At 32.4% G+C, this 24,779-nt stretch overlaps 3 protein-coding genes across 4 annotated transcripts; 1 reads left to right on the top strand and 2 right to left on the bottom strand.

Annotated features, from left to right (window-relative positions):
* The first annotated feature begins 208 nt into the window (after positions 1-208).
* LOC113404653 (transmembrane emp24 domain-containing protein 2) lies at positions 209-2,194 on the top strand. Its single transcript, XM_026645606.2, has 4 exons — positions 209-507; positions 763-944; positions 1,196-1,345; positions 1,556-2,194. The coding sequence occupies exons 1-4, from the start codon at positions 366-368 to the stop codon at positions 1,703-1,705; spliced, it is 624 nt and encodes a 207-aa protein (XP_026501391.1). The 5' UTR covers positions 209-365; the 3' UTR covers positions 1,706-2,194.
* Positions 2,195-3,760: 1,566 nt separating this feature from the next.
* Positions 3,761-11,508, bottom strand: LOC113404651 (gephyrin). Its single transcript, XM_026645604.2, has 10 exons — positions 11,126-11,508; positions 10,073-10,826; positions 9,120-9,274; positions 7,967-8,108; positions 6,893-6,972; positions 6,712-6,818; positions 6,468-6,627; positions 5,229-5,340; positions 4,664-4,869; positions 3,761-4,300 (listed from the first exon to the last, which is right to left on the bottom strand). The coding sequence occupies exons 2-10, from the start codon at positions 10,824-10,826 to the stop codon at positions 4,160-4,162; spliced, it is 1,857 nt and encodes a 618-aa protein (XP_026501389.2). The 5' UTR covers positions 11,126-11,508; the 3' UTR covers positions 3,761-4,159.
* Positions 11,509-12,798: 1,290 nt separating this feature from the next.
* On the bottom strand, positions 12,799-23,722 carry Dna2 (DNA replication helicase/nuclease 2). 2 transcript variants are annotated; one of them, XM_026645600.2, is made up of 24 exons: positions 23,654-23,722; positions 23,508-23,613; positions 22,875-23,427; positions 22,500-22,642; positions 22,203-22,339; positions 21,004-21,214; positions 20,343-20,570; positions 19,403-19,535; positions 18,943-19,099; positions 18,305-18,420; positions 17,786-17,906; positions 17,298-17,489; positions 16,830-16,930; positions 16,619-16,751; positions 16,398-16,532; positions 15,928-16,094; positions 15,679-15,784; positions 15,272-15,407; positions 14,744-14,833; positions 14,563-14,666; positions 14,312-14,495; positions 13,973-14,158; positions 13,310-13,495; positions 12,799-13,050 (listed from the first exon to the last, which is right to left on the bottom strand). In XM_026645600.2, exons 2-24 carry the CDS (start codon positions 23,532-23,534, stop codon positions 12,850-12,852), a joined length of 3,747 nt encoding a protein of 1,248 aa, XP_026501385.2. In that variant the 5' UTR covers positions 23,535-23,613; positions 23,654-23,722; the 3' UTR covers positions 12,799-12,849. The 2 variants fall into 2 exon arrangements, with proteins under 2 accessions (XP_026501385.2, XP_026501386.2); XM_026645601.2 differs by lacking the exons at positions 23,508-23,613; positions 23,654-23,722 and having other exon boundaries at positions 22,875-23,436.
* Between the last annotated feature and the right edge of the window lie 1,057 nt (positions 23,723-24,779).

Raw genomic sequence — 24,779 nt, 5'->3', positions numbered from 1 at the left:
AGAAGCGTAGCCTATAATGCAAATGATGCAGTAACTGACAATTAATTATGATAACGTTTTACAGTGTATACTGTATAGCGAAATTTGATTTAAATAGTTTTAAAAACAATTGAAATTAAATAACGAGATACTTGATAGTGTGAAACATCATAATTTATTAAATAGAAACGTAAAATGTTCACATTCACTATGACGTCTTGAAATGCAATGACATGTGGAGTTGTCAGTCATTTGTCATTACGTGGCCTTTCAAACAGAATCCGATGTTCTGAATAAATAGTGTACCACTAAAAGATAAAACAAAGCTGTTATAGTTATAAAAAATATTAAAAGAACACATTAGTTTAGCAAAATAATTAGCTAATATGTATAGCTCTTATAAATTATTATGGCTCATGTCAACAATTTTAGCTACATTATTTTCTAATACAAATTGTTATACTATAACAGTTGATGCACACGCCGAAGAATGTTTTTTCGAAAATGTTGAAGCTGATACAAAAATGGGTAAATACTCCAAATCACTTATTATTCAAGTCTAGTTAATATAATAGTAAGTTCAGAAATTTCATTATAAGTAGCTTGTATTTTCGTAGTATTTCTATGTATAGTAGTATTACATGCCGCAAGATATCAATGTAATATAACTCGAAAAGAAAATTCAATTCCATGTTGCATAAAAATATAATACATTAAGAATGTCGAATTTTGGCATATTTGTTTATTTTTTGTATATGAGGTATTTTATTTGTATTTTTACAGGATTATCATTTGAAATAGCAGAAGGTGGTTTCTTAGATATAGATGTGAAAATTACCGGTCCCGATGGCAATATTATACACAGCGGACAGAGAGAATCCTCTGGTATTTACACATTCTCAGCTGCTACTTCAGGACGTTATACTTACTGCTTCAGTAATCAAATGTCTACTATGACACCTAAGGTAATTATTCTGTATTAATACATTGATTTTGATACTCATACATTAAAAAACATTAGTTTTTATTTTAATGTAATAAACCAATTGTGATATTGCCAAATGTTAAATTGTATTTTCTGTTCAATTTTCCTTATTCACATTAACTCTCTTAAATTATATTTTGATTTCTCTTCTATATACCAGATGTTGATTCTGTATGTTGTGACAAACTAATACTGTTTTGATACAAATAAAAATATATCTGTCATTTTCAGGTAGTAATGTTTAACTTGGAAGTTGGAGAACCACCAAATAAAAAAGCTAACGAAAAAGATGAAGAAGTGAACCACAATAAGCTAGAAGACATGATTAAAGAGCTTGGAACAACACTGAAAACTGTTAAACATGAACAAGAATATATGCAGGTAATGTGCTATTTATTTTATCATAACAATGCATCTTAATTTTTTATATATAATAGGTAGGCTGATATGCACTCTAATTACAAGAACTTTATGCAAACATATTGTGTGAAAGACCATTTATTTAAAGGTTACCTATAACAAACATCAATTATACTTTTTATAAATTTTCTCATTATCAAATAAAAAATATATTTTTCGTTATTATTGCAGGTGCGTGACCGTATCCATCGTGCAATCAACGAAAGTACAAATTCGCGTGTGGTTATGTGGTCCATTTTTGAAGCCTCTGTACTTCTTGTCATGACATTAGGACAAGTATACTATCTAAAAAGATTCTTTGAAGTGCAACGTGTTGTCTAACAAATGTTTGTTTCATAGTAAGTTAATAGTATATAATAAATTTTTATATTGATGACTGAAGTATGAAACAATTTCAGTGTGTAGTGTCCTTAAAATTTATGTGAATACAGAACATTATTTATTATTTCTTTCATATCAATAAGATACTAAGATATGATGAAATTAAATTTGAAGAAAAGAAACAGATTTAACTTACCAGTATGTTGTGTATACCACTTAGTTAAAATTGATGCTGGATATGTGAATTCAGTATTATGAAAACCTTGTTTTTCACGGTTTATTTACGACATTGTTTTGACTCCGATAAAAACACTCCAAATATTTCATCCCAGGCATAAACTATTACCATGATCTTTTAAATTCTACCTTTACTTTTTGCACAAAAAATAATTAGAAAAACTATGTCCTGTGTTTCGAAGTAATATTTTCATGTACATCACTGTTAATGTCTTTATTATATGTATAAATAAATCAAAACTATTTTGTGGATCTGTCTATTTTAATGCAAACATGAATTGCAATATTGGTTTAAATAGTATGAAATATGTTTAGGAAACGAATCATACAGTTCAACAGTTTCAAAACATTTCGATAAACATTTTTTTTTTATAAAATACTATTCACAGTGTTTATTATTGAGTGATAAATAAATTTGTTTACAAAATTTTGCTCTCTTTCAATAAATATCATAGCTACAAAACTAACCTCTCAAACCAATCAACAAATATTTTGAAGCATTAAAAATCAACGATATACAAATCCATCTCTTAATCTGATATTTACTGCCATAAAAATAAATGACCACTAATATTGCGAAGCCAAATAAAATTTCATATTAAAGTTGTATATAGCAATTAAATTAGAATAGAACAATCTATTCCATTGATCAGTCAATTTTTTTGACAACAAGAATATTAAGTTTTTGTTTATGCAATAATCTAAATTTAAAATGAGTTATACTGAGGAGCTTTACGACTAAAATTTACTATAAAATTTATGTATTTTGGTTTAGTAGTTTTTTCAGGTAGGCATACAAAAAACGGCTCATTTATTAGCGCAGATGTATTTCTTAGTAACTAATTGAGTTATCCAGCTTGATAACATGAATTAAATGTTATTAATAAAACCAAGAACAAATTGAAATTTTTAAACATATGCTAAAATAACAATCAATGGTAGAAAATATGGAGAATTTTGTAAATAAAATAATTATTTAATTTTATTTTTTTAATAACATAGATAAAATTTAACATGCATATAAAGTGTATGTGCTCTTTAAGTTTTATATTTTATAATCTACATACTAAAGGCGTCAAATAAGATCTTTAATGTGTTTTTAGACAAACTATAAAAATATTTTAATAGTAAATACCATTTTAGGATGTGTACTTTTAATTTGATTTATATATTTTATTCATCAATAATATTATATATTAGTGATTTTTTTTTTTACAATAATCAAGGAACTAATTAATTATACTTGGTCATAATTATGATATTCTGATACTATTTATGAGAGTTAATCAAACATATAAATAATAACTTGCAGCTATATTCATAAACTGACTAAAATGTATGTAAAAAAACAAAGTGAATAATTGTTTTATTTTGATTGTTATGCAAAAAAGGCTAAAGTTTGATTTTTTTTCCTTAACATGAATTGCTAAATAATGTTAAAATTGACTACCAACTACATTTGGTGACATTTTTGTGTGTATTTAACACATAAAACATTATGGAATCAGATTTCGATTTAAACAACAATTTATAATAAGTGCTCGATATCTAAATGTTTTAATAATGTTCTTCAGAGGTTGTTTTTCAGAAACCTCTTGATTTACATATGTCATTGTAAAATTGCAAATACTTTTAGATTATAATCTGATTTGCGAGATGTAGAAGATAAACTTTAGAAATTAATTTCAGTTAAATTATAAAATCTAACCGAACTTTACTGAAAGATTATAAACGATTGAAATTGTATAAGTTTTTTTTACAATCCCCGAGATTGTAATCCGTACCGATAGTATTTCCAATTTAAGTTGATATAATTATTTAAATTTTTTATTTAAGTTTATTGACAGGAGATTCTAGCCTGTTGAGATTAAGATATGCAGTAAAAAAGTAATGAAAGAACATACTACGTAATAAGGAATGACATTGAACAGGTCATTGGGTGATTTAGAAAGATAATAATGAGGATTTTTTTTAAACTACGATAACAGTATGATACATTTAAATCTGCTTTATTATGCAATCGATTCGTAGAGTACAGCCTTAACAAAAATGAGGTAAATTCTACGATTGTATGTCTACACCACCTAGAAGTTAAAGGATAAAGAGTACTCAATTCAATGCATTTAAAACCGTGTTCCGTATTATTTCATGAATATAAAATGAATTGATCTTCTTATATGGGAATACATATTACTGCATGTGTATATATTGTATATATCAAAGTCGGGTGAGATCGATTCTGCCTGTGATCAGCGCGGAAACAGTCGTGCCAGCATCGAGCTGTTTCAAGCTGTCGGATGCGGGTGGCAGCTCCAACAGCACGCTAGCGCCGCAAGCACTCAGCAACCGACTGCTACACTGTTAATCAAAAATACGTTTCTAATTACTTCATTCATCACAATATATTTAATGATGATGAAGTTCTTAGGACATTTTATATTAATATTCGTATAGAAAATATAATAGTAGATTTTAAATACATAATTCAAATCCAATTCCGCTGTAAAAACAAGTAATTATTAAGATTATTATTGGCATACAGATAAGATATCATATTCTATAGTCGTACAAATAAAAAATAAAAAACACTTTTGTTATATTTAATATCTTTTGAATGCACGCGTTTTTTGAAAGTATATTAACCGGTTCTAGTATTCGAATTTCCGAAAGCTCATTCGGCATACGGCGGCTACGGCACGTGTTCAGGTAACGAGGAGGTACCTGGTTGCCGAGCAGCGCGGCGTGCGGCAGGTCGGGCGCGGCGGGGAAGCGCAGCACGGCGCGCGCGTACTCGGGCCGCGCGTCCAGCGGCACGTCGTGCGACAGGCGCACGGACAGGCGCGCGAAGTCGCCGCAGTGCCGCGTGCAGCCGCGCAGCGCGCGCAGCACCAGCAGCAGGCAGCACACGTACGCCGACACGGGGTTGCCTGCACACGTGACCGGTCAATCAATCGGCTCTGGTTACGTCGACTTACGATCTTTATTATTGGAGGACGATACCGCCAAACAGTAGTACAAGTACTGTACTGTACTGTACAGTATATTGTTGTGTTCCAGTTTGAACGGTTGAGCATTTTAATTCCCAAGGATGGTGCGAAAGTTAATATTTCTTTCGACGATGATCAGATTTTTTATCACGAATCCATATTGAATACCAAAGACATATAATTATAAATCTCGACCAATGATGTCATGTCAACTCAAGATCAAACTTGTTTATTTATCTTTAATCCTGTGACTCGATTCGGATATAGAATATTTTGAGTTTGCAAAGATTCACACTGACCTGGTAGAGCAAATATATACTTGATCTTTCCTTCGTATTGGCAAGTGGCGAAGGTGCTCGGTTTCCCGGGCTTCATGCGCACGCGACCGAAATGTATTGTCGCGCCAAAATCCTTAAAACAACATGAATAATAAATCATATATCAAATAAATAAGAGTGTAATATATTACAACTAGCGAACCGCCCGGCTTCGCACGGGTGCAATACTGATACTAAATATACTACAGAATGTCTTACAACGTTCACAGTTTTTCAGACAATAGACAGTACAATATGTCCCTGCGTTTTAATCTGTAATATCTTCAAAAATATTCAATTAAATTACATGCTGTAAACGGCCATATTGATCTATATTAAATTCACAATGTACTTAAGGTACTTAATTTGATAAGGATTAATGCTGTATTGTTTAAAATCGCTTCGAAAATAAGCCATTATTTCTCGTAAAAACTGAAGGATAAAAAATGGTTTTTGTGGATTATACCTAAGAGATAGACATATACCATCGTGGAATTTTTAAAGACCTTTTTAAGGTGTACAATACTGTAGTACATTATTTTGATCATTTGATCGATCTCGTAAGGTTTAGCCAGCGTTTGCAATGTAAGCGCAAAAATGTGTTTATTTACGACATCACTTTAGAAACCTCTAAAATTATCAGTGTTTCTCTACTATGTTGTGCATGTATATGTGCATATAAACCTTCTTCTTGAATCAATCTATCTATTAAAAAGAACCGTATCAAAATCCGTTGTGTAATTTTAAAGATCTAAGCATACACAGGGACAGACAGCGGTAAACGAGTTTGTTTTATACTATGTAATAATAATAATAAGTTTAATCTTCTCGATATTTGGATTTTTCAAGCCGAAATGCGATCGACAAAGACTATTATAATTTTAAATTAATAAGAAGTCAACTATAACTTTGATAATTTGGTCAATCGATGCGACGTCGGAATTCAATTCAAACTGAATAGTTCGCGTTATGTGACTGCCGCTCCGAAATCTTTGATTCGGAATGTGAACGGAATTCGAGGGACGCCTTCACAGACATACGTGTAAAAATGTAAGCGTACGCAAAAAAAAAAAAAAATTAAATCTTTTAACGTTCCGCTACCTAAGCATGCTCGCGTCTTGGTTTGGTTCTAACGTTGCAAACTGCGCAGCCAATTCCTGCCTATGTCCGAGGAATAAAGTGCCATGTTAAAAACTAAACTGACATTCTTGTAATACGTACATTAATTAACACCGGCTTGAGCAAGTCCCGATCACCCATGGACACTCCACCCGTACAGACGAGCACGTCCGTGCGAGGCAGCGCATGGGCTATAGCGGCAGCTAACTCTGTTGGATCATCGCGGGCGATACCGCAGTCTATACAATCGTACCCGTGCTCTCTGTGAGATGGACAGAAATACATCAAAATTAACATCATGAAGTATAATTTTATATCCTCTACGATATCAAAGATTTATTCTTACTTGAGCAATGCTTTTAACATAATTCTATTGGAATCCCTTATATGTGACGGTCGAAGTATCTTCTCCGAAGGTTCTTGCAACTCATTTCCGGTGGACATTATGGCAACCTAAAACAGAAATTTGTATTTTAAAATTAAAATTTATTAAAACACCAAGGAAGGGATCGCAACAAATCTGTAACCTTGGGAACTGCTATTACTGGAATACTCTGATAGCCAGCTCCAGCCAACATGCCAATTTGTGCTGCATCAATGACATCACCTGAAAGCGCGAATAAGATTCAAAGACATTATTTTTCGAAAACATATCAAGACCATGACAAATCAAAAGAGAATTTTATTCAAAAAGAGGTTTTTGTAATATATAAAAACGAGATTAAATCAAATAAAGGTTACCATCATCGTTTCTAAACGTACATTTTACCATCAGATAAAATTGTTACTCGTCCTACTGTTCTCTTTTCTGACAGATGAATTATGTATCCTTATAAAAATCAACGAATGCCAGCTCCACACATTTTTATCATTTAAATAATTTTATTTCGAGTTATTACTCGCCTTAACAGTCTTTTTTTTTAACATGAGGTTTAAATATTACTTGCCAAAGGTAAGTATATTCCTTCCCAAATGGAAAGATTAATTAAGTCTATGTGGACACAAAAACTTAATGAAAATTAGATATGTAAACAACTCCCATCAAAGTAAAATGATATAATTTCTAAAAACTCGACCTTTTCGTTCCTGTTCACAGTGAATAGCCCAATTTCGATAATCCTCTTGACATAATATATCCTAACGCGAATTTATTAAGATAAAAATTACCTATTATAGAACGTACAAAATTATAGCTTATAGTCTATTCAAACTACAAGAGGACAATAGACAAATAAACAATATATTTTTTTCTAATTACACATCGAATTGACAGGATATTATCGGTAATCATTATGGATTATCATAATGGATTTGCGAAGAATAATGCCGTTTCGAACACGAAACTGTTATCGGAATTTTGGAAGTAAAATTAAAGTGGATATAAGTGGAATACTGTTGTATTATAAATAAAGATATATTGATCAAGAACTGGTAGTAGTGTACAATATAGTTGAGCTTTTAGCAAATCGCATATAAATAATACGTAAATTTAAGGTTAGCTTATTTTCATTCCTTCTTCGATTTGAATAGGCCATAGATGAACCTGAGCTGTAGACCGTGTTATTAAGAGTATACGAGTAAGTTGTATTTCATCATCTCACCTTTTTCAGCGAGTATAGCTCCGATGGGAATATCGAAACCAATAGCACGTACATCCTGATGAGCCTGTGGCGCTACTAGGACTTCAATTTCCAACTCCGTCTGGTTATCGCTCGATGCCTTAATTAGTTTTGTGTCTTCGACCTGATTGAAATAGTAATTGTTTTTCTATACATATTATTTAGCATCGATATCTATTAAAAAGCAACGCAAATTTTATTTATTTATATCTTATCGCCCGCGGGTTCCCTCGCGCTTTAGGGGTTGGTCGTCAGGTGTTAGGCATAATAAGTTGGGCCATCCTTGGAGTTCAAGCTTCCTTCATACCAAATTTCATGAAATTCGGTTCAGTCTTTTGACCGTGAAAGAGAAACAGACTGACAGACAGATTTACTTTTGCATTTATAATATTAGTATAGATGATGCTGATCCTTCCTATAATTTTAATTGAAAAAAAAATTCTTCAAAAATTATAAATGTGGTCTTGTAAAATATATAAATGAAACCTGTCCGTTTTAGCCAAATGTTTGAGTTCGCACATGTAATCTATTAAAACATTCACGTATACTCGATAGATTCCGTTAATGTGAAAATTTATCCGATTCGCGTATATGATATCTGAGTAAAATCAAAGATTTGGGGGTTGCTGGAGATTACAAATTGAGGTATCCTCATAAAAAACATTTATTTTATTAACGAAACTATTATTAAATCATAATCTATCATAGTTTCGTTAATAAATTAAAAAAGCGTCGTCAGCATCAGTAAATGCTGAATTCCTTCAATAACCATCAATTTCGATCTTTTATATCTATTATCTATTGTGTGTGTTCGAGTGTCCGTGACGGCAATTATTTACGCAAGGTTGCATGAAAAATGCTCTTAGTAGGCATGTTCTTTCCACTTAATTTATCGTCTTGTAGAGAAACATTAGTATAATATATCCATATATCCACACCGAGTATTGCCAATTATAAGTTAACAGTGTCTCAAATAGTTGAGTTGGACTCAATATTTAAGTCTCAGTATTCGGTCCCTCTTAATATGATACAATCTGCTTTTTAGATATGTCATTTGCTCCACAAATGGCTTTTAACAAGCCAATAATAGCCACTAACTGTTTTAGTATGTCTTATATATCTAACAGGTTTTTACCTGTACAACACAATCAGCCCCAAGCGGTAAGGGAGCTCCAGTGTTAACTCTAGCACATTCACCGGGACCGAGGCGTGTAAAATTATTCTCGCCTGCTGAGATAGCTGCTCGGACTTTACGAACACCAGCCCCATCCAAACTAAGGCATGCATAACCTGTCAAGAATAAGAGAATAATAATCTTTAAAGGAACAATTAATTTCACTATGGAATAAGAATTAAACAATTAAATCTTACAAGAAATCATTAACTTAATGCTTATTATTATACTTAAGTCAAACATCTGATACAAATAATTAAATGTTATCATATCTCTGTTCCATTTCCTGTTGACCTAGTGGAATAGCGATAAAACTCCACTGACATGATGGTGGCTGGTTCGCTTTGCACCCAGCATATTTTTTTTCATGATATAGGAAAGCGGATGGACAAATGGGCTACCTCATGGTAAGTGGTCACCACTACATGTAGATATTAGAACTGTGAAAAATGTTAACTATTCCTTAAAACGCCAACGCTTCATCAACCTTGAGAGCTATTATGTTATGTCACTTGTGCCTGTATTTACACTAGCTCACTTTTCCTTCAAGCCAGAACGCAAAAATACTAAGTATTGCTGTTTAGCAGTATATTTGCTGATGCTGTGGTGGTACCTGCCCAAACGGGCACAAAGCCATACCATCATATATGCAGTAGCTATTTTTATTTTTCATTAAGTCCTCAATATAAATATTTGTGATATATAAATTTTATTATGCAATATAACAGTAAATTAGCTAAGAAGTGGATCCAAATGATAAGCAATTGTGATAAACTTTAGTAAGCATATTTTTTTTGTGTAAAAGGGTCATTGATAAAGGTTGTGTATGCTACTTATTAAAATCTCAATGTCAATCTAAGATTTTGATTTAGAAAAACTTATTTTATTAGGACAAAATATATGAAAATAATTACCATCCTTAACAGATGCTGGAAATGGAGGCATAGGTTCTTTAGCTATAATTTCTTGTGCCACAACTTTACCCACAGCATTTTCAATAGGAATATTTTCAATACACTCTTCCCATTGCAACATTACAGCATCAACTATATTAAACGCTTCGGACATTTCCAGCATTGGATATGGTGACTCACGGGGTCTTAGAGCCACTTTGGATATATCCACTTTACTATTCATTTTATGTGGACAAAGATGATCAACTTGCATCTTGTCATGAATAGATCTTACTTCAACCAATTCATTGTTTATTAACGAAATGGCATGTGACAAAACTCCTTTAACAACATGGATGCACTCAGTTACTGCTTTTTCACTACCTGGAAAATTAATTATAAGTGTTCTGTCTTTTATACCAGCTACAGCCCGGGACAACATAGCCATTGGTGTCTTTTTCAAACTTTCAATTGTCATTGCTGTTGTGATTGCAGGAACTTCTTTTTGAATAACAGCTCTCGTTGCTTCTGGTGTAACATCTCTAGGACTTAAACCGGTACCTCCAGTAGTGAGGATAAGATCAATATTTGAATTACAGAAATATTTAAGTTCGCGTTCAATAATTTCTTTTTCATCTGGCACTATAATTGTATGGACATTAGCTTCTGGATACTTTTCTGTTATGAAATCAAACAGTGCTGGGCCTGATTTGTCTTTTGAGTTGTCTTTAAAACAACTATCACTGACAGTGATAATAGCAATAGCCTTCACCATCTATAATAAAACATCTTTAGTGTGAATATATATATGTGATACAAAAAATAATATTGGGAAGAATTACAGTTTTAATATGGATAAGGATTTAAAATAAATAGCTTTACTATAATTATATTTTCACCTTTTTTGAATACAGTGTAACAATACAAGCATTTAATAAGTAAGATTGGTTTTTTTTAAAGTATTAACCAACAATTAAATATGTTTTGGTTTTGAAAACTGTACTACAATGACAATTTTATTATTTTTTTACAATTTAACTGAGCAAATGAAATATGTATTTGTTTTAAACTTACCTTTGTTTATAATGTTGACTTGTTAAAGAGTAGATATTTTTACACAGTATTTAATTTTCATGGTAAGATTTAATATTATAACTAACTTTACTGATGTTCGTTATCGAAAGTGTTATCTAACTTATAAAAATACGAAGCGTGTAATTACTTAAACAATGATTATATTTATAAATAGATCTTTTAAATAATTTGGCACACAGTTCTTTCACTGTATATACTCCTAATTATTCTTATGTTCAAACCCAATATAGAATCTAATGGATATATATTTAAAGAAGTAGTTTTAGAATATAATGTATCTATAAAAAGTATATAATCAGTATGTTTTATTAAATAAAATAAAGCCGAAGCTTATCACGTGTACGCTGTAAGTAAAGTGTAAATAAGATATTTTGACAAATGACAACAAAGATCGAGAGTATTTAATTACGTCATAAAATGATTATAAATGATAATTGTCATTTTTCATAGTCAATATATGAATACTAGGGTGCACACTAATGATTATTGTCAAAATTAAAAATGTACAAAATAGCATGACCATGTGAAATGCAAATTGGTTGCAAGAATATCATCATCCTCCGTTGAATCGCAGTTTCAATTTCCTGAGCAAAAATTAACCAGCCCTATTATAAGTGGAGGCAAGACAAACATCAATGACGACGACAGACGAACGACAATTAAACTACCGATAAGTCGCGCAACACTAATTTTGCCTGCTTTTATAAATACATAGACGCATCAATCTTACGAATCATAGCCATTTATGCTGGCAATCAGCTGATTTCATAATAGGGTATTCTATTGTTTGAAAAAGTACTTCAAAATGTTGATTTTACTACTACCGTATGGCTTTTTGGGCTTCAGCCCAGGGCCCCGTGGATTCAAAGGGCCACCAGCTAAGTCAAGTCAAAGTCAAAAATAGACTATAATGCGAAAGAATCCATCATTTTATTAAATTAAACAGATCGTGTGGTTTGCGAATCCTGCAATTAGTCTCCGATCAGGTGTGACTTAAGTGGGGCCTCTAAGTAGTATTAGGCCAGGGCCTCCTAAAATCACGGTCCGGGCCTGAGCCAGATGATATTGAAATAACAGTTTTTGCCTATGTGATAATATTACCAGGTATAGCGTTATTGGAATAATACCACCAAACAGCAATACTGATTGTTAATATTGTTGTGTTTCTGTTTGAAGCTGAGCAAGCCAGGATGACTACAGATAAAAGGGGCATAATATATTGGTTCCTAAAATTGGTGGCACATGGACGTTGTAAGGGATGATTAATATTTCTTTAATTTTTAAGTCCAATGACGATAGTCAATGGTGGCCATTTACTATCGAGTGGCCTATTTGCCAGTCCACATATTTAAAATAATAAATATTGGTGTGTATATATATATATATATATATATACAATAACAATGAACATGGCACAGATATTAAGCGAAGAACCCGTGGTTTTACATGCTCTTACTGAAAGAATAGCGTCAAACTGCTACACTCTAACTCTAGGAACTACAAAATTCTATATTTCAAAACATACCAACTTATCTACGCATTAAACAAGTAAAACCTTTTTAAAAAAAAAAAAAAAAAATATATCTTAATATTTATTTACATTTTTTTCTTAAATTAACCACTATTATAATCATAATTTAAATACTTTCGAGAACATAATTAAAATTAGAATGAATAGTATTATATTTATAAAGATTACTACGTTATACAATAACGTTCTTATATTTCTTCATTAACGTCGATAATGTTTCTTGATCTATAGAGATTGTTGTGCATGCTTCAATTAATCGTAGGACTGTTGGATACCGTCGCAAGGCGCGCAAATCTCCTATAACAATGAGTTTGTGCTTGGCGCGTGTCACACTTACTGCTAAACGTCTTTGGTCATTTAGAACCTCGCCTTCCTGTCATAAAAATAAAAGAATATTTATTTTGTCCAAATTAAGTTTAGTCTTTTATTTTAAACTAAAATCATAATGAAAATAAATACTACCATTACTCAAGAAATTTCTCATGTTTATAATTTTGTCAGTGTTGCTCTTGGTGAAAATAAGTTATTTATTTTTGTAGTACAAAATAAGTATTATATTGAATAGTTTTTTTTTTGAGAAGATGATTTATTTAAACGGATTTTGAGGAATTTATACAAACTTAATAACATACTTTGACTGTTTTGCCATCCTGTATGTTACGTTTTGTGCAAGAGTATATAATGACGTCTTTGTCTTTCCCCTGGAACTGGTCAACGGTGCTAACTTCGACATCCTGACTTTTAAGGCATCTTCGTAAGAGTGCCACTTGATCTCTAAATGGAGCTATGATACCAATATCTGCTGTGGAGACATTGCCCTGTATAAAGAATATTTAATTGGTTTGTAAAAGTTTATAAAAAAGAATTTCTAACGTGTAATATATAAAATAAAATGTAGCATGCAATTGTAAGCATATTGTAACCAGTACGAAAATGTTAGCAAAACTTGAATTCGAACTCTAGTGTGGAATAAGTTTATATGCGATTAAAGTGCGTCGTTTCTATTGTTAGTACACTAGCAACCGCACACAAAGTAACAAATGAAGTTAATAAAAGCCTTCTAAAATTAATTATATTCAAATTTAACGATGGTTCATCAAGTATTCTATATAAACACTAGCTGCTCGTCCCAACTTCGTACGAGTAAAATTTATACAAATTTATGCCCCCTTTCTTAATTTACGTTATAAAATTAACATATGTACCAAATTTTAATAGTTTTGGATAATCATTGATAGTTAGTTAGGACGAATGCTATTTATAAGTAGACATTGTTTGATTTAGCAATAATTTACCTCTTTAAAAGTTTCTATTAAAGTCATAACGACACATGCTTCCTCAACATTGGTTAAAGTTTTGTCATTGTTTGACTTGTCAGCGGCTCCCAGCTCTAAGTTTAGAAATATAGCAACATCCTCAAACTCTGCACTGCAAGTTTTAACCATCCAAGGAGATTCTTTTGAGCACCGAGACATTATTTTCTGAAAGTGCAAACATTTGTCTTACTGTGGTTATAACATAATATATTTTTTTATGAAATATATATAATGTTATTTGGTTTTATCTGACATGAGACTTACTTCACTTTAGATTGAGTGAGTAGAGTTACATGACTTTTTTTCCAGTTACGGTACCTGCAAGTCTATCTTCAATTTCGCCTGTGCCACATTTTGGTTCGCACACTTTAAACTGTCATTATAAGCCACTTTGTTAGCCACATCGACTAGCGGCTGGTTCATGCGGTATTGAAGCCGAAGTGTGCTAGTTGCTTTTTCTTGCATTAGTCTGTGGAATAAGCTTTCCTCCATACCCAAACGCCTAAAACGTAACACAATTAACAAAAAGTTTTTATATGAAATTAAATATCAAACGGCGGTAAGTATACCTAGCAGTTCTGCTTTTAACAACGGGAGGTAATTGTTCAGGGTCGCCGACGAGCACGAAGCGTTTGGCGGCGAATAGAGGTCGTAAAACGGTACATTGTAAAACCTACAATAAAATAAGTAAATAGTTCTTACATTTAACTTATGAAAATATGCGAAAAAAAAATATGTTTATTATTTCACCTGTGTTGCCTCATCAACAATGCAAACGTCAAAAGTAGTTTTTGCGAGCATCGGATGCGCGGCCCCCAGGCATGTCACGCCTACCACGTCCTACAATTAGTATTTTCTTCTTAACATATTATGAAAAATAAATAGTAACAAATAAATTTATTAATTAACAGTAAACATTAAGAATTATCTTTACACAATTTATAAATAGCAATGTATTTTGGCTGGATGTTGTTATTCAATAACGCACGTACGGCTGGATGGCATATAGATCGATAATATGAAATAGGATATTTTTAAACACGTAGCAATTACATGTAGCAACGTAGCAATTAAAATACAAATGAACGCTGAGCGACGTATTGTTACGAACTAGTAAAAAACCTTAATAATTTCTAAGTTGCTCGCTTTGAAGAAAGACAACAATTTTTACGCAAACAATTTAAATTACAAAAAAAAAACTCGTCTCTAATCGAATTTGAAGCAATGATTAGAGATAAAAGTGAATCGTTACAGTGGCATATCAGTAGTGGGCAGTACCATGGAGTCGTAGAGCTGCGCGCGCAGCTGCGTGCTGCCGGCCGCCCGCAGCAGCGCGTGCTCGCAGCGCGCGCGCACGCCGCCCGACACGCGCCGCGCCGCGCCCAGGCGCATCACCCGCAGCGACTCGGGCAGTCTGCGGACACACGGACATACATTTTTGTATAATATTCCTAACAATTACTGACCCGGAGAGATTGTACCTCGACTTGCCTGTATAACAACATTTCAGACTAAAATTCATTCGTTGATTTCCGTTATAGATACTGAGATCAACATAGGCAAAGAGACAGAAAAATAAATTAAAAATATGTGTTCGAACTATTCTTTATGTTTCTCTCGCAATTAATACATAATTACAGGTCCGAATAGTCATTATTACCTGTTTATTATATGTAATGTATTACCTATTTAATACGGTGTCAACGGCGGAGTGTGTATGAGCGGTAACAAGTACACGTTGCTTTAGCGCTACTAACATTTGAATCAGCACGCTTATTGTTTGTGTTTTACCTGAAAACACAAATCTCATTTAAAAATTTAAATTAAATAAAACATGATTAATTATTACAGTAGTAAGAGGTCATCTACGCTTAGAGGTTGTGTGTCTGTGTGCGTGGCAGTGCTCCGTGCATGGAGGCGGCGCACACACTCACCGGTGCCGGGTAAGCCCCGCAGCAGCGCGTAGCGGTCGGCGGCGAGCGCTCGCAGTACCGCGCGTTGCTGCTCGATGTTCAGCGAGCGCATCAACTTGGAACCGAGTCTTCCCACCTCCCGAGGTAGCTTCGGTGCGAACTCTGGTATTTCTTTATCGATTATTAATCTGAAGACAATATGCAAACTTTTTAATAACACCACGATATAGATTACTACAAAATTGAAATAGGTATTGAAATGTACATCATTAAATATATACACTCATATACATATTTTAATCACTTCGAACTACACTAAGAAAAAGATTCTTCTCCGTTTATTTATATTTATGTACAAACACCAGAAATACAAAAATATACCAAGTTTTTGAAGGCAAAATGACATTGTAAGAGAGAGGTGGTTTGCAATTATCAATCAACAATACAATGCCGGTCTATTGAAAATAATAATAAGAGAAACTATACTTTACCTTCTGAGCCGCAAAGCCCGCTCGCTATCCTCCATTAGTACGCCTAAGTTTGTGAGATTCTGAACGGTTGTCGCGTATGACTCGTATGTGTCAACATGGAATAGAGTATGTTTATTTAAGCGCTGGCTAAGATCTCTGTAACAAAAACAAAAAGTAAATGTTTTAATAAATTTAAATAAAAGTGTTAGAGTATAAAATAATCATTTAAATATATATATTACCGTTCCAAAAGTACATGTAATTCAGTATTATTTGATACAGTAACAACTCCCGCAGCAATCCAGGGTCTATTCTCTATGCTTACTATTGAAAATTCGCCTTCTTGAGGTCCCTTTGCAGTTTTATCATTATTTACTGAAATGTACATAGTATATATTTAAACATATAATATACGAAATAGTAAATAATATATATTTTTATAAAGAAACGTACCCTTGTTAGCAGATTCTCTAGTAAAAACATGCAAGAATTTATCACTGGAATCGGATACGTCTTTTAGCTTTAAATTCGCTGCGCAAACTCCGCGTTTTGTTCTGGAAACAATCACAATATATTTTTTGTTTATATTTTTTATTTTATAACATTAACTAAATGATATAAAATCTATGAAAATTCAATTCTTTGAAATATTTTGTGACAATCAGAGGACTATCCACAGAAGTACCATCAGCAAAAGCATACCCAAAGGGAATCGGTAACTGCTGCCACTGGTACGTGGAGACTGCAGTTTCTTTGTAAGGTAGCTAGTTGTAAAAAACAACTAAATATTTTTTTCAACTACCCTAACATCTACAAAATCATGGTTTACCTAAGACATAATTTACTTTCATATATAATAATGTCGTGAGGATAATGACGACTGTGAGTTTGGAATGGTTCGTAATTTAACATATAGATCACCGTTTGTCCACACTGTCCGTCCATAGCGCGTGCAAAGGCGAGGCTGACATCTGGCCTCTCTCCTCCAGCCGTAATAAGCTAGTCCAGTGTAGGAAGTACTTTATGTGCGCTGGAGAGAGGTGACCGAGTGCGTCTTCTTTTAGCTTAGTCAATGGATGGGATTCCGATACTTGTGGACCGTTGTCTGTGTGCCTGTACAAATACAAAGTCATTAAATAAATCACCGATGATTCTGACATATATCGCAGAGAGAAGCATTTTCTTAGTAATAATTCGTAATAAAAAAAAATCTTTAAATTTAAACTTAAATTAAGTATTTTTGATATTCAAGAATACAAATAAAAATCGGCTATAAGTATTCATATACGGTTACGGTGATAAAAAAAATATTTAAAATTTTTGTGCATTTTTATAAAATACCTATTGTGTTGTTACACTACATATGCGAAAGATGAGACTACTGAGTGAGATGTGAGATGAGAGCTTACCACAAGTGTAAAGAGCATAGCGTTAGATAGGGACACTTGGCACACGCGGCTTGATGATGTACTGGCTCGGGTAAGCTCTGCTGTAAGAGCCGAGAAGCATCTTCTATGTCCACTAAGTTTTCTATTAAAATAATTGAAAAAAAAAACATATAAAGTAATTGCACATTTCTTGTAAGATAATACGCAAATTTAGTCACCAAAAAATAATCTAGATGGTGTCAGTATTTATTTCTTAATATGATTAAGAACATGTGATTTGATGCGATGCGATGCGTGTACGATGAAAATATGCTATTTCTTTGCAATATATAAAACATCAACATAAATCATCAAAAAGATAACAAAACAAGCGTGCATAGTTTTATCACGAGCAATACCTGACAACTTCAAACAAGATCAATTCACAAGGGTTAAAAATCAAAAATTACACGAGCTTTATGTACACAGACACATAAGGCTCGTGTAATATTATTTTGTACGTACAGAGTATCCATAATAATTTTAGTAAAACGAGACTACCTGTGTCAACGTCACGCGGTCCGACCGCGAGATGCTGCACGAGTTCGTTGCGTAGCATTATAAGGTCGCGTCTCTCTGGATATCCACAACTGACCTCCTTTAAATCTGTGCGCTCTCTGAAATATCAATCTATTAATTATTATCTTTTCTATTCGTTTTTATATGTCTGTTGAAGCAGTGTAACGTACCAATCCTCTGAATAGAAGAGTATTTTGCCTGCTTTAATATTCCTCTTTATACGTATGTTTTAATATTACAGTATTATACATATAGACAATATTATGACAAAGGCAATAAATAAATACAATTTTGATTCAATTTTTGTAAATAAATTTAAGAAAAAGTTGCGTGTACTTATTTGCGCGAGTGAGAAGTTCTACTTCTTCGGCATAGTTAAAAATAGTTTTTAATTGCATGCAAATAATTAATTTCAATAATAATAAAACAGAAGGCGTAGTCTACTGGCGCCTAGGAATGAATTAAGCAGTTTAGCGAACAACTTCATCGTGTAGTTCTTATATCAATAAAAAATCATTCTTATCATCTCTGAAATGAGCATACGCCCCAATTCAATGGACAAGTTTTAAAACTCGAACTATTATATATTATATGAATACATAAGTTATTTATATACTCGCTTCAAATAAAGCAGCAATCCTTTCTGTATAGCGGTTGTGGGATCCTCTTGTCTTTGCAGGCTTAGCATCATTCCGTACAAAAAGAGTTGTCCGCGGTGTTCTGCAGACATCGAGGCGCGACCACTTTTTAACTCGAGGGGTACGATCGCGGAAATATCTTAAATGAACAAAATATTTATATACATTATATAACATACAAACTTCCTCGTCGGTTGAGTGATTCGTACGAGGCCGCTGATCCTTAGCTTTTGGGTTCAAGCCCTGGGATACAACAACACACAACAAACATCATGTTCAACAAACAACATTTTGTCGAACAATCTTCACATATTCCTATAATTCTAAAGGATAACTGGCAGAGAATGCCTTTAGACATTAAGTTCCCATATTGTTCTATCTAACTAAACCATTTAGTTGATCGATAAAGTTTATTAAACAATAATTAAATAATAATACTTACTTCCACGCTCGTGTATGGTCACTTGTAGCGTTGCATCAATCTTTCCTTTCAAACCTAATTTAGGACAACAGAGGTTTTCCTCTATGTCCAGAACTTTATCTATTTTACCATTCCATTTACCTTTTTCGTTACTCTGTAAAACATAAAAAAAACAATCAAACTGAATACTTTAATTACGACTGACGGAGCCTTACTCTGTAGTATCTCATTGAGACATTATGGAGTCCAATTGAAACTCATTAGTATTTGCAAATATGACAAATTGTATTTCCAACCAATCTCGAAGCAATTATTTTTTTTATATTAACTACATGTGTATACCCAATATATTACAATTATTTCAGTAATTTATCGTGATTCGTAAGTCATTTTGTTTTCAATTGAAAATAAAACCCGTAAAAAATATATACGGAATAAATAATGTATTACATTATCATTAAGACAAGCATCAGAATGCTTTATATGAATTGACTATAGAAGCTGTACTTACACTCGTGAACGCTGTTACACGCACACAAGCTTACAAAATGACAGGTACTGAGAAGCGGCAACCGGAACAAGCGCTCTTAATAATCTATACGATCTATACTTCTATACTAATATTATAAATGTGAAAGTAACTCTGTCTGTCTGTCTGTCGCTCTTTCACTGCCAAACCAATGAACCGAATTTGATGAAATTTGGCATGAAGCAAACTTGAACTCAAATTAAGGACATAGGCTACTTTTTACGAGCGAAGCTGCGGCCGACAACTAGTTAATAATAAATTTCAATAAGTTTCTTTCACACTCAGTTAATTGTTATTAATACTCAAATGACAATTCTCAGTAATGTGTATAATAGGATTAAATGCCCATTGTAAAATACTCTTGAGGACAAATTTAATGAACCATTCTGACTACGGCAATAAATTTTTATAAGAGAGTCTTTCGAAACCAACCTTATTAGAACTCTTCCCAGGCATGTACGTTGTCATGAAGTCAGCCAGAGGTCCGATATACACTTGCATGTTTGTCCGAGCCTCAGTCTCCGTTATTCCTGCTTCATATAATAACTGAGTTGATTGTTTGATTATATTATCAGTTTCAATACCCAAAACCGCTGTAGTTTTTATGTTTTGTGTAAGAGCTTTTTGTACCAGTTCGTGAATAAGAATACCAATAGTCATCTGAAATATACAAAATACTCATTAATAATTATTGAAATATATTATTAAAATAATGAACAGTATCATTCGTCATTGTTCATTAGTACAGCGATGGATTTACGCCAGAGTCACTCGAGGCTAGAGCCCAGGGCGGCAAAAATAGGGGGATGAAAAAAAAAACTTCACCTCTTCCAAATATGAATATAAGAAAAAAAATATTATCGAAACTTTATCTATGCAAAATTTCGATAATGGAGCGGCATTTATTATTTCGATATATTTCGACAATGGCCAGGAGTGACGCTGACGTCGAATCCGGCTCTACATTAGCACATTATATTATTTGGCCTACAATCTTTGTTTTTATATTCCGTATAGTCTAGATTCAGATAGATTAGTTTACATATTGCACACCTCAGTTCATAATAATAAAAGAAAATAATTCATCAATCACCGCGGTATTCGCTGAATCTATTCCTCGCCACCGTTCCTGTAATATTGCTTTCCTCTTACAGAATACACCGGCCACGACACTTGTACTGGATACAAGGTGATCAGGTCGTAACACCAATAAACCTGATGCGTTATTAACACTGTATTGGCTCGTTGAGTTGCGACACGCAAGCACGCTTATAATCTCTCCTGGTTGTAAAGGTGTATTTAACCTAAAATTTAATAAAACTAATAAATTTACAAAAGACAAACTTTACAAAAATATTAATTCAATAATGGTAAAAAACTCAATACGAATTTTCATTAATTGTAAACATGATGTGAAAATGTCTTTGCAGGCTCTCTATAATGTATTGTGATCAATGTTGTAGAACTCTATCGGGTTTACAAGAAATGTTATTTATATTGATGGTTATTATATGAGTAAAGCTGTATTAGTTGCTAATGCTAATACTCCAAGATCATGATACATATATGTGATGTGAGATGTGAGACGAAATAGACGAAATTTAATAAAATGTGAATCTTATGTAAATCCTATTAATAAGTTTTGAAGAGTTTGTTAGCCAACGAGAATAAGAAGTTTGTAAGAAAAAAATTATGAAGCCTAAATATTCTATTTCAAATGATAAGCTAAACATCGAAAAGCCTACATTCCCTAGATCTTCCCATAAAGCCAAACAATGTCAGAATATGCTCAAACTATATTTAAATAATTGTTAAATGTTTGAAATAAAGTTGAAATGTGTTACAATTTTCATGATTATTATATTTAATAATTCAATTAAATGGGAAGGCTTACTTTATTTTAACTCCTTTGATAGGTTCAATTTATAGTGTATGGATGTTCCCTATGCACTCGGGAATAACGAATATATAGCTTTCTATAATTTTTAGTTTATGATCATTAGCTCCGGAGATTGTCCCCTATATAGTACATACAAACAAACATACCTTTTTATAATATTAGTACAAATTTATGGTATTTGGGTTTTTATTTTGTTATGTATTATATTATCTTGTTATGATTATTTTCAATGATTAATATATTATCCTTAAAAAGGCGGGAAGATGTGGTGAGTTTTCCAGACTGATAAAAAGAATAAAGTCAAAAATCAATAATAAGATATTTTAATATATTATTTTACATTTTTCTTAACATATATAAACTGATAAAATAAAAGTTAAGTGGTTACTTACCAAATCCCCTCAACAAAACAGGTGCCTTTATTTTCGTTCTCATTTTTAAGCTTTAGTTCTAATTTACTAGGATGATGATGAACAGATAGAATTTCACATCTCTGCATTACACTTAAATCTAGGTCCTCTTTACTTTCCTGTAAACATTTTTTAAATATTTTAAAAACAAACTTATGCTAGCTATTTTTTTTTTTTTATAAATTTAAATTTTTTTTAAGACATTGATATTATTAATAGTATTTAAATATATGTAAGTGAAATTTCATGTTTTTAATTGAATCAAAAGTTAAAAATTACCTCAAAGCCTTCAAAATTCCACTCATCATCGAAGATATCATCAACATGATTTGGACTTAGTTCTAAGACTTCATTAACATTTGACCCAAATTTTGGCAATGATTTTTCTAATTTTAATGGTGATCTCACAGTATTTACTTTTCCTGGAATATAACCACACACAAAATTAATATTCACCAAGAGTTACGCAATAATACTAAACAACAAATAAAGGAAAAATTCTTATTTTAAAGAATGAAACTGTTTTCTTAGTGTAATGTATGTATGTATAATGTATTTAGTATATAAGAAGAATATTATTCCTATATACCCTCTATATGAACTGTTTGACCCCTTTGTCAAACAGTGACAAATGAAATATATAGAATAAAATACCCTTAGGACTTTTCTTTGGTGATTCATTATTTGCTTGTATATTTTCGACATGATTATTTATTAAAATATCATTTATGTCATATTCTTGATTTTCCTTTTCAATATTAATTAGTTCCTTAGCATTTTTACTGGTACCACTAAATTTTTCCTTAGCATGATCTGATATTCTATTGGGAGATAATGATGACAAAGGAGATTTATCATCATTACTATTATTTTCAAAATCATGATTTACAATTTCTTTTGGAGAAAGCCTTGGATTTGTACTAAGATTATCATTGTTGCCTAGATATAATGTTTTTTTCTCCAATGATGAATTACTGTTGTCTGTTTTAAATTTTTTAGAAGCCCTTTCTTCATAATCATTTTGGTTTTGTTTACACAAAAAGTTTGATTGTTCGTCTATGGATGAAGTAACTTTTCTCTTTATTGACTTTGAATTAGATGTAGCTTTGACCAAAAGTGGCTTCTCTGGAGACTTACATTGGTTATTCGGAGCACTTTTAAAAAAGTTTGTTATTGCTATTTGATTTTTTGAAGAACTGGTTTGTGACTGAAACATGAATTATATTTTATAAAAACATTATTAAGTATGTATATGTATATAATAGTTATATAATAAATAAGTCTTACCTTTTTTAAGCTTAGTTGTTTGGGCATTTTTTATCCGTAAACTATTAGTTTCAACCACCTTAAACAATTTAAGCAATTAAGCTTTAATTTAGTAACTTCAAACAAACTTGTTTATACTACGTATATCCGATTATTCTCGCTCTTACGAAATTATTTCACATCTTACGTAAATACGTAGATATAATATCTTAGCTTGGTAATAACGTACTGTATAAAAATAACAATTTATTATAATTCGCGTGATGGAAAGTGGAAGTTATGTTTTGGCGGCATTTTACATTTTAAAGCCTATTTTTACTGTTGATGTTGACAAATGACAATTCACTTCTTGTCATTGTTGACATATTGTATACGAAATGACGTTAGAAATAAGTGTAGCCCTCCTTAATATGGTGTTAAATGATAGTATTGTCAATTGGTCACCAATTGACATTACTGATTGTTCTTCCAATGCAGATACATTTATCTATAACTTGATCAGTTATATTATACATATTATATTCTTATATTCTTTACAGTAGTATATCACATTCATATAATTATATGCTTCTGGATTATAGACAGACCAATTCGATTGGTTCCTGTTGGTTTGGACTGGGGACTGTATTGAATACTATTTTTTTCTTTCATTCTCCTCTATTTTCTTCATCTAATCGTTTACATCCCTCTTTTCACACTCCATTCGTGTCTTCTTAGGATGTCCTCTTCCCTTCCACCCCTTTACGCTCCTCTAACCCACTCCGAAACTCTAGACCATTTCCAGCTGCTAACACGATGTCATCGGCTAACAGCATGCACCAGGGTGACTCCCTCTAAATGTCCGACGTCAGAGCGTCCAATATCATTAGAAAGAGATAAGGAATGAGAACCCTTGGTACAAGCCTACAGCCACATCAAGGGCTAGCAGTGGAGCCAACTGTGGACAACTGCTAGAAACCGACTTTTGTACTACAACGGCATTGCTCGGATGAACTTTACATATTTTTTAGGCATGCCTATCATTCCGAGGGCCCACCACAAAACCAAATCAAATCTATGAAGAAGATTTTTATGCACATTTAGGTATTTTTCACACAATTTTTGAATCCCAAAAATTGGATCTGTTTCACTCTCTATCAATCTTCGTTCCTCAACTTTCTCCCATGTTTTCATACTATGTGGCATTAATTTTTTCCCCTATAGTTGTTGCACTCCGGCACATTGCCTTTGTTTTTAAAAATGGGTGGCAGGTAACTGGTGCACTATTCATTCAATAACTTATTGATAATTAAA

The sequence above is a fragment of the Vanessa tameamea genome, chromosome 21, assembly GCF_037043105.1.
Source record: "Vanessa tameamea isolate UH-Manoa-2023 chromosome 21, ilVanTame1 primary haplotype, whole genome shotgun sequence".
Classification (NCBI taxonomy): domain Eukaryota; kingdom Metazoa; phylum Arthropoda; class Insecta; order Lepidoptera; family Nymphalidae; genus Vanessa; species Vanessa tameamea.
This window is presented reverse-complemented; position numbering and strand designations above follow the sequence as displayed.